Source organism: Sinohyriopsis cumingii, chromosome 7, assembly GCF_028554795.1.
Source record: "Sinohyriopsis cumingii isolate HCF-2022 chromosome 7, ASM2855479v2, whole genome shotgun sequence".
Taxonomy (NCBI): Eukaryota; Metazoa; Mollusca; class Bivalvia; order Unionida; family Unionidae; genus Sinohyriopsis; species Sinohyriopsis cumingii.
Window position 1 is genome coordinate 40,354,427 of NC_142967.1, and position 11,504 is coordinate 40,365,930.

General features: G+C 33.7%; 1 protein-coding gene across 1 annotated transcript; it reads right to left on the reverse strand.

Annotated features, from left to right (window-relative positions):
* Nucleotides 1–1,022: 1,022 nt before the first annotated feature.
* On the reverse strand, nucleotides 1,023–11,302 carry LOC149795080 (free fatty acid receptor 4-like). The gene is made up of 2 exons (XM_089964030.1): nucleotides 11,048–11,302; nucleotides 1,023–2,329 (listed from the first exon to the last, which is right to left on the reverse strand). The coding sequence occupies exon 2, from the start codon at nucleotides 2,265–2,267 to the stop codon at nucleotides 1,155–1,157; it is 1,113 nt and encodes a 370-aa protein (XP_089820156.1). The 5' UTR covers nucleotides 2,268–2,329; nucleotides 11,048–11,302; the 3' UTR covers nucleotides 1,023–1,154.
* Between the last annotated feature and the right edge of the window lie 202 nt (nucleotides 11,303–11,504).

Here is an 11,504-nt window from a genome sequence, read left to right on the forward strand (position 1 = left end):
GTGTACCGAGAGACATAATTCTGCAGTTCGAGGGGCGATCTAGAGCGACCATTAATAATTTTTGCATAATTTTCTTGTTTATGGAGCTGATACAGATATTGTCTTTTTAGAGATCGGAGAAAAAGGGATATTGGGTTTGTGACCCCTTACCAAACTGTAGACAGTATTCCCGGATGGCACTTTGGGTGAACCGGTAATTAGCAAAAGTTTTCGAGAGTTTTTAGTGTGTAGCTTTCTGCCGTATTCTTGCATTCCATTTCACTCAGGAGAGGAGTTGGTGGTTGCTTACTTTGTAATTTTGTACGCGTTAGAAATTAGTGAAATTGAGTAAATATGTCAAATTGTTGATAGGGTGTATAACTATAGGTTATGTATTGTATTGTACCTTAGTACACGTACATTTTTTTAATAGATTGTGTTTTGTGTTGTGCTGTTTTGTCTTATTAATTTGTTATTTATGGTTACGGGGGGTGGGGCCTATGTTTTTCTCTTTGGAGCGCCTAATAGGCCTAAAACCCAGTCCGTCTTGTATTTAAAAAAATAATCGAATGTTCTATTAAATAATCAGAACTAAATTTATATAATAAAACATTATGGCGTGCATAATACTTACTATCAAGTATTTTATAAATAATTAATCATAGTATAATGAGAATTACTCTAAAAATGCACTTTCACTTTTAAAGAATTAGTAAACTTATTTATATGATATTAGTTTATACTTTCACTAAGTTATTCTGCAAAGTAGAACAATATAAACATATTCTTAACTAATTGCAAACAGGGGACATAATATAACAGAAAAAAGCATTAAAGCGAAACCGGTCACGCTTTCTACGTGTTGGTGTTGTTATTATATATATATATATATATATATATATATATATATATATATATATATATATATATATATATATATATATATATATATATATAGTTTCGACACACAAAGAGAAATTTACGAAGATCGTTCACTCACTGCAAATAATTATAGACAGAATTTAGAAAACTTTATACTGGCTACCGTAATATTTCAGTTACATGTACTTACATAAGGCTACAGGTTATGCATAAAGCATTCAATGCATGTCAAACAATGTTCAGAATTTAGCCGCTCTATATGTTTCTCGCTATTTACGTCGAAATATGACTCTTCATGTTTCTTGCCGTACAGTCCAAATTATTTTCTTGCTGCGACTACGTGCTTTTACCAAGGAAGGTCGACGATGGCAGCAACATCGGCAGAGAGAGGTGCCGCCCTGAAAACGGTTGTGTATTAGACCGTACAGGAAGGGGTTTATACAAGCATTAATAAATCCCAGCAGAATCACTAATATCATTGCAGATGATGGCAATACCATTCTGTTACTAGCATAATCTTGGGTTATTGCAACGAACATTGCAAAGGTTGGTAACCACATAAGAATAAACAGAATAACGAGAAGTACCAACATTTTTACAGTTTTTAAATTCTTTTGGTTCATTATGCGCGTTTTCTGAGCAATGGAACCGGTTCTCACTTCGCGAATCTGTGCATTGGCAACAGCTCGACTAGATAACCAAAACTTTTTGAAGATCCGGATGTAGTTAGTTACTATAATCATCAAGGGCAGAAGAAATCCCATGACAAATGTTATCCAGACGTATAGACTCCCTATGGGTAATGTTTCTGAATTGGGCCAGACGAGAGTGCAGATCTTAACGCGAGAGTCTCCCAGTTTTGCATCCACCACCAAAAAGAAAACAGCGATCGGAATGAATAGTGCTCCCACAAAAACCCAGATGAAGACCGAAATGAGAGCAACACTTCTGGGTCGAATTCTCTTGGATGAGGCCATATCTAAGTTGATGCAGATATATCGATCAATACTTATGGCGGCCATTGTCCATACCATGCCAAAAGCTGAGAGGCATTCCATGAAGGCCAGAACGTGACAGATAAATTCACCCAGTGTCCATGTTTCTGTGATTCTCACGACGGCTATAAACGGTCCACCAAGAGTGTACATTACATCCGCTAGTGCCAGGTTACACACAAAGTAGTCTGTAATGTTTCGAGATCTCTTGTCTTTGATGACTTTGAAAATAATCACGACGTTCCCCGCCAGAGATATGAGGAAGAACATGACAAGAAAAGTTGCCTCGACATACGCTACACCACGCCAAGGTCTGTTGAACTCGGCGAAATACGTAAAGAATGTGGTGTTGCCCCAGCCGTCGTGCGTGTAAAGTCCGTAGAGATACGATGAGTTGGTTGTCTGCATCATAGTGAATTCCCGGTTGCTGTTCGTTCGACCTCAAACTTTCAGATCCGTTGACTTTGTGGCATCTGAGATAATATAAAAATGAGTCATCTGAAATCGGGGAAACATTTCTTATTGATATAGATGTGGAACTTTATTGTCATATTTTGAAGTATTTTTTGGCGGAACGAATACAGATACTGATCGTAAGACATTCAAGTGAGTCTTTCCTTCTCTGTCCATATAAAACATTTTTTCAAGTTCTCTGTTAATAGCAAATCTTTCACTTTATAGATCAAACTTTGAGCGGACGTGACAACATGTATATAGACCATAATCTGGTAATCTGGTGTTATATATATATATATATATATATATATATATATATATATATATATATATATATATATATATATATATATATATATATATATATATATAATTTGTATTGATTGTTAGTCTTTTTAGCCATAATTATAAGTTATGTATAATTGTAATTAGGACTTGACCTTGACCAAGACAAGATCAAGATCACTGTGTACCTGACTAGGGATATTGATGTTGTTTTGATTTTGGTAAACAAATAAAACATAGTTAATATATCTCTTTGAGAGTGGAATAAACCATTCAGATCATTATCAATATAGGTAAACACACTTTTGGGGGTCTGGGTCTAGGTTATTGGAATTCCGCCATGAAGAACCTGTTGTACCTGATATTTTTTTACCACGTTGTTTATTATCATTTTAGTAACATAATTTGTCTTTTACAACTTGGAAATTTTCCAGAAATGTACTTTTGACCAACATTCTGGCTCTTCATTTGTGTCTTAGTATTTTTTGTAACTAAATAATCTTGTTTACTTGAAAAATTGTTCATTCTTGAATTTATCATCTTTAGCAGAATCATTAGTATTGCTGTGTTCCGATTTTGATTTGTGTTTAATTATTAAATTATTAGACACTGGAAATACAAAATGATCTTCAATAATATTCTTAGAAGGAAACACTAAGTTAAAATTATAGTGAATTGCGATAACAACACTTTTGGATTATATTACTGAGATTCATCAAAAAAATGTTTGGCACATCTTCACGTCACAGGCTACTACAGGCACATCAGCACCTTCAGTGTTGAATCTTATTTTGAACACCACTGACATTTAATTAGAACTTAATCATTAAGACTGTTGATATAACCTTTTGGACTATCTTAGGATTTGATTCACAATAGTGTTAGTTCTTTTTAAATTTTCATTTTGTATTCTGGAGAAATGAATTATTTGTTGACTTTTATAAAGCTTGTTGGTTTTCGATCTTTTACTATTACTTGGTTTAAGGAGACGGAGTCGTAATACAGAGCAGACGTGACTATTTTTGGTAGTACATATTTATGATTTACAGACAGAAACAAAGAATCGGATGAATAAGAGGTCCTTTTAACCATAATGTCTTTAACCACGCTAGAACCTATTATTATTATTATTATTATTATTATTATTAATTGTGCGTCCAGACGATAATCTGATTTCCATTGTGTCCAACCAGACAGTGGCTTTGCAACCCAGTTATATTCTTCGTTCACTTAAATCGTTGTAAAACAAATCCAAAATAGATTTATCAAAACTATATTATCGTGCACATTTACTTGGTGTTTTAAAACAAATATATTCACTTTGAATAAGAGCTGTAACTAAAGTCGACCAACAGTCAAGAGCACTTTATTCCGCGGAAGTTGGCTGCGTTACCCGCTGACAAGAAAGGCCCGAACAAATGTCGGTACATGCGAGGATTAGTATTGACGTATTTATGACACTTATCTTTCAATCAATGACTGTTTCCATAGCAATCAGTCGTGATCTGGTTAACTTCTCTGATTTTTAGTTTTGCGAAAATCTGTTCTTAAATTCTGAGATCGGTTCACTGACAAATGGCTCTTCGGTTTTATCGTAGACCTGCTACTTCTTTCCAAAAAAAAAATGTCCAGTACAACCAGAGGAAACTATTTTACAACAATAACTACAACTACAACTTTTCGTATTCATATCAGAATTTCAACTGGGTATAAATAAAGGGGAAAAAACACATTTTTCATACGACCATTTTTTATATTACAAATGTAAATGATAAACATTTTGAAATTTAAAAGTTAAGATGAAATGATTTTTCAAATTAACTGCAGTAGTTATTACAGTTATTAATCACACACACATCTGTGCTGAAAGATCATTGTAAGGTCCCTATCCCGACACCGAAACAGTACCAAGGGGAATCTGACCTATTTGTTTTCTTCACAAGAATGTCACGTCCGTGAAAATGCCCCTACAAAGACAAGCTATGGCAAAATTCATGCTTTATGGAGACCACTTTTATCTGTCCTAATTCATTTAGTGTCTTATTATTTATCTGTTTATTTTGAGAAAATTATTAAGGATAAACAGTTCACACTATTAGCCAAATAAATACAATTACAATTTTGTTTGTAATACATCGGTTCTGCAGAGAGTTAATTTGCATTTATACTAATTGCAATGCATAGCAAAATAATATTACTAACAATTACAAAAACAACTTGGCCGAATTTGTCACAAAATGTAGTATGATTATAAAATAAACCTGAGTTATTCATGTGAGTTGCAAAAGTCCCCGCTCACTACAATTTACTCTGTTGTGCCTTAAATAGTAGCTCTCCATTTTGGAGGAAATCAAAGACATGAGACAGTAAGTATTCAGGAGCCGTAACTCCTCTACATAACGATGAGGAATTTTAGAAATCCAACTCTCGTCACTAAATCATCTCATGTAATGATGCAGTTATTAAGCTGATTAATAAGGACCATAACTCTGTCCAAAAAGGGGCAAACAAACACATAGGTCTACGAAACAACTTTTACGACAAATTTCATCTGAACATGTTAATTGGTTCTTGTGCTACATTGATTATCTACATCTCATGTAAAGATATGAACTCAATTGACAACGAACATAGCTCTATCTAAAATGATGTAGACGAAACAAAACCTATTTTAAAAAACGCGCATCTATGTTTAGAAGACAATATTGTTACACAATTCCATCAGAATATGTTGAATGGGTCTAGATATATGTAAAGACAAAAATACGCTCGACAAGTGACATAACTCTATCGAAAATGGAATAAACGAGACTAAACCCATCAACGGCATGAGCAAGTCTTTGAGAAAATGTTCGTGCAAAGTTAAATTCAGGATATGCTGAGTGGTTCTTGAGCTCTGTTAGTTACAGGTAGCATCCAATTTGACGATGTGAAGTTAATTGTCAAGGAACCTGACTTTATATAGATTGACTTGACGTTATATAACGCACGTACAGTCTACGAGGAAAATATACAAAATTACACCAAAATTAGTTGAATGTTTCATCAGGTTTTCAACTTAAAAACAACATCCCACATGGAGAAATGAAGTTATTGAATAAAATATCCAAAAGACGATCAAAGAAACAGTCTTTAACAAACATTTATAGTACATGCAAATAAATTAATACTCTACCTCTTGTATTACGGTTAAACATCTTATATTTTTAAGACATAAAGTTTCTGAAGATTCTTCAGTTTAAAACGCTTATGAGATTTTTATAACCTGAACAACACGAGATTTAAATTATACCATATTGTTTAGTTGAAAATATTTGTGTCGTCACTTTTGTTTTTGTCTAGAAATCTTTGTTCTTTCTTGCAAGCTTTAACTTATACGAGCGGTATGTGACAAGTTCTGAATATTAGTTCGAGTAGCACGATGTTCTTTTTTAGTGAATAGCATGTCAGTCAGTTCATCCCTAAAAGTACTTCCCAGGAACATGACACACTTTCTCCCTTTACAATTATTAAATGCCATTATGTATTCAATTTTTTGTATGTTATTCATGAACTGGAAAACTGCACTTGCGCCTGCATGGCAGATTTAAATTCGTTCGTATATCAGCGAAACTCTGATAACGGAATTCATCCAGATATCACTTGGATCTAAGTCAAGGATGAATGCGGTAAAGTTTGGATTATGTGCTCCTGGAAGAAATCTGTCACGGCAGCAGATTTACACGCTGGTGCGTTGTCATAGAGATGAACGCATCGGGTATCATTGCTCGAGCAGGTGGTTCGGTAGTGTTCCACAACTTTTGGCGGCATTTTGTAGGAATAAAACTGACCAGTAACACCGGCAGTGTCAGACACAGATGCCTGGACGACAGGTCCATTTGCATAAAACAATAATGCGCATTAAACCTTTCTGACAGTCTGACGACGTAGAGTAATTTTTTTGGGTCTCTTTTTTTTTTTTTTTCGGATTTAAACTTTATTATTTTCTCTTGAGTCGGATTTTTTTTAAAAAAAAAAGAAGACCTGTGTTTCATCACATGCGGTGATCTCATTTAAACGTCTATTCACTCGTTTCATATTTGTCAAATAGCAATTTGGAGATGTCAACCCGAGACTGGTTTTATGAGCCGTCGACAAAAGCGGGACCCATCTTATACAATGCTTACAGAGCTTCAAATAAATTTTCAGTGAATTAAAAACAATGACAAATTAATCCACGTGATAGTAGAAATATTTTGTTACGGTATAGAGAGCATCCTTACCGTAACCATTTCCCTCTAACCTATCACAGACAAGTCTTCCAAATAGTGGGTCATCTTCCATGGATTCGCGACCATCTTTAAAAGGCTGAAGCCCCTTCAAATTTGAAGGATATGACAGAGAATAAAGTCCTTACACTTCATCCATGTGGACCTTGTATCAGACGGGGAGTACCCTATGAACGTTCAGATGTTACGCTACGTTTTTTGCACAATTGCAGCACTGTTCTCCTTCTCTAACATTTTCACGTCACTGTTATTCAAAGGTAACTGGCCACCTATATTATACAAACTTGTGATATTATAACCATAAACAAAACGCATTTGTTATGTATGCACACAATAAAAATGTTTAATTAGACTTGAAAATCCGCTTTTTAACATGAAACAATTACTCGTTAATCTCCGTAAACAGTCGGTAGTTTCCGCGTGCAAAAAACGGATATGGCTTACATTTATCCCTTCTATTCAACCTAGCAATTCAAGTGTTTAATTTCTCCACGTAAATGTCTATATGATATATCTTACGATCGTGCTTTTGTACAGCAAATGTGGTGCACTGTGTTACATATGGATGTAACCAAACGAGTGATCATTGGACAAAAGGGATCTTTCTTTTTCCGGAAGATCTTGTTTACCAGAAGAAGAAGAAAAAAGTGGGTTGAAACTGGGGGATCGAATAGGGTGAGGGATGGGAAAGCTGTACCATTTATGCCGGATTATAGTCAATTTGGCCAAAAGACAATTCGGCCCAAATTTGGCCGAAATTAAGACAATTCGTCCCGACTTGAAGGACAATTCTGCCCAACTTAACAGTAGTTTGAATAAGTTCTTTTTCTTCAAACAACAAGTAGATATTATGTAAGATTATATATATGTTTTTGACAATTTTTACAGGTTGTGAAATATAATAGGTTTTAGGAAAAAAATTAACCAATTTAAACTGAACTATCTTGATATTCTTTTTAAAGAAAATAATCATACTTCGTAACGTACATATTTATGAGAGAAAACACAAACTGACATATCTTGCTCATTCTAATTAAATACTTATATACATTTATTTTTATGCTAAAATACGTATGCATTTTTGTAAGAGTAGCGTACAGTACATGAGATATTATAACAAATATATTTAATTTTAGGCTTCAGGTTGTAACACTGCTGCCGATAATACACACTGGATTACATGAGAGAGAGAGAGAGAGAGAGAGAGAGAGAGAGAGAGAGAGAATAATATTGAGCATTTTGTCAGTGTTTAGTTGCTGCAGGATGAAGCTCTTACCAGTTAATTTTATTGTTTGTTTTTATTTTTCGAGTTGATGTCTTATTGTGTGCGCGCTTGAACTGAAAGATTGTCTTTACTAGTCATTATTGCCAATCAGATTTGCTTCGTTATTTCAAACAAACAAGAAAGGAAATAATTTTGTTTTGAATTTTTGCCCCCACCCTCACCACCCCCGCACTGTACAAAAAAATAGATAAACACTTATTTGAAAATAAAATAAAGAAACTAACCTTGCATTGTTATCATTCATTCCTTCTTTTTTCGTCATGCGAAATTTTTTAAAGAAAAAAACATCCACGAACTCCGTATACGTAGCGGATGCCAGCTGTCATATGCATCCTTACTGTAGTGTGTATCGCTTATATCAAATAACAAAACTGAAAAAGAGACGAAAATATCGCCCGATTGCTTGAAGGCACCTGTCATTCACCCCTGATAAGTTATAAGGTTCAAAATAACCAAGATTGTATTTATTGTATTCAGGTTAACTATACAATGGTATCTCGCAAATAAAATCATTTTTTTTAAATATATTCATTGTGAGTGCAAATGATAACCTTTTCGCTAGCATGTGTTACAAAAGTATTATTAAAGCAAGTTTTGGCTCTGTATAATATTTACCCTGCAAACTTCAACTATGGTTACATATGGCATACAAAAAGACGCCCGAGTGATGAATAAACAAAACTGGCAGCGAGCAATAAACTCCTTGCTTAAACTTGCCGACAGGATATTAAATACAAAGTTATTTTGTTACAAAGCAAGTCAATTCCAGAAACTGACTTTGGATTCTTTAAGTGTGCCGATTTTTTTTTACAAAGTCGGGCGACATAGGGAAGTCAGCATTAATTCCTTTTTACCTGTTTAACGGGAATTTTGAAAATAAGCCAAAACAACGGAACAGTTTTGAAAGCGACACAGTCTAGTGCATCGTACACACATATAAGGCTGAACATTAAATTAGTTTTCAATAGTTTCATCTCAATATTCCCTATCCATAGTTCATAATGTTTTATTTTTCGCCAACAGGAGGCATATACTTCGTCTGGTGGGGATAAATATATACGTCATTTCCTGTTGGCTTCCTCTATAGATGGGATATCGTTACTAAGGGGAAGTAACAGTTTTGTATACTTCTCTATTTCTAGTAATTAAATTATTAATTTCCTCATTAAAAAATTATAATTTCTTTATTCTTTTTGTGCGAGCATAATTACAAACATACGTCACGCATATATCTACATACGTCCGGTGTGCATCCAGTACAGCGGCCGATCAGTTTATAGAATGTTATTTTGCCCATCGATTGACTTTAAATTTGTTAGCTGGTTCAAAGAAACCAAAAATTTACAATAAAATATTCAGAACGCGTTCAATTAAACATCGTATGTTACTTTCGTTACAAGGGCCAGTTGTATACATTATCATTTTAATTTTGACTTACAAGCAAAATTTTAACTTCGCCTTGGGTTCAGTACTATAGAAAAGATTATTTTAATGCTATCTAAGTTCTATACTTGAATGTTTATTTTTCTTTTCTTTTAATTTTCTTTGTTTTGAAAGTGATCCAGATGTATATATTATAAACATTAAATTGCGACCATTCATTAAATGTTTAATCTCATTATGGAAAAACTAGTAACATACACCATTATAGAAAACACTAGTAATAAATTCCATTTTAGAAAACACTAGTAACAGATTCCATTTTAGAAAACACTAGTGACAAATACCATTATAGAAAACAACTAGTAACAAATACTATTATAGAAAACACTAGTAACAAATTCCATTTTAGAAAACACTAGTAACAAATATCATTTTAGAAAACACTGGTAACAAATTCCATTTTAGAAAACACTAGTAACAAATACCATTGAAGAAAACAACTAGTAACAAATACCATTATAGAAAATACTAATAACAAATTTCCTTAAACTTAACAACAACAACAACAACAAAAGTCTCACTGAAGGCATGATAAATTAGAACTGATGACTTTGAGCATTCTTTATGTAACATGCTAATGTTTGGTACAATAACTTTGCCTTTAAGAATCTGACTATGCCATAATAATCACTAAATGTGAAGGAAAACAATAATTGAGCCATCACATCCATTCCCTTATCATGATATATTATTGTGAAATTAAAGTGCATGCATGAAAACCTTGTAAAAATGCCATATGTTGGTCGTGGAAAGCAAATCTACAATTTTAAACCAGAGCTAATATTATATCGTGCAGGAAACCTTGATTCCGCACGTCTAGTTCATAATTTAATAGTTGTCAAGAAATAAGAATTATGAAACGTTAGATCCAAAAGATTATAAATACAAATACTGTGTCAGTTAAATGCAAGAAAACACTTCTCACTTACTTTGAACAGTTATAAATTGGACATACGTACTTGAAACAAAAACTTTGGGCAATTATTTTAAAATTTAATAAAGTAGAATCGGAACAGGGTTGTTTATCAACTGTATAAAAAAAGACTGAACAGCTTGGGTCCTTAATACATCAGTGAACAAGGTGACGATAATGATGATGGAAATAATAATAATAATAAGAAGAAGAAGAAGAAGAAGAAGAAGAGGAAGAAGAAGAAGAAGAAGAAGAAGAAGAAGAAAAGCAAGAAGAAGCCACAAAAAAGAAGAAAAGAAAACGATGAAGAAGAAACTGTCGTATCTCTAATAATATCAAACTGAAGTGAGGTATTTACCGACGGATATAATACTGTACGTGGAAAATTGGTCAAGCCACTATTAGAATGTTTAAAGACGGAATCCTGAAAAGGAACCATCTAAATCTAGGGGAAAACGGATACCATAAATATTATTGTTACTCACCCCATCTTCGTATACATTACCTATAAATATACCCACCCCACTCTCGTATATATTACCTGTAATTCGGAGTGCAGAAGAGGATGACTCATGACTCTCCTCCTTTCGCAGATGTGACCGATAAAAGATGCTACGAGTGATTGTTTCCTTGTGTAAAGATTCGTTTCCGTGAAGAAACTGCGTGCAAAGTCGGTTATCACAAAAATTTTATCGATTTACAAGCACCTCTTTACCTTATCGTATGATGATGTGTCTCTATAATCTTATTATTATATCCGTTAATTACATCGAATGATAACAGGTTGACTCGAGCTTGAAATTGACGACAGTTATGATTATTTTATCAGATACTGGGAAGGACATCACGCTTAAAAACCTGTTGACAACACATTATAAGTTAACCTCGAGACCAAGAAAATGCTACTTGATCTTATTATAGCTCTCCACTTTTCGAAAGATGATATTATGGTATCTGTTCGTGAGTGCGTGTGTAGATAAGTGTCTTTGCGCATCTCC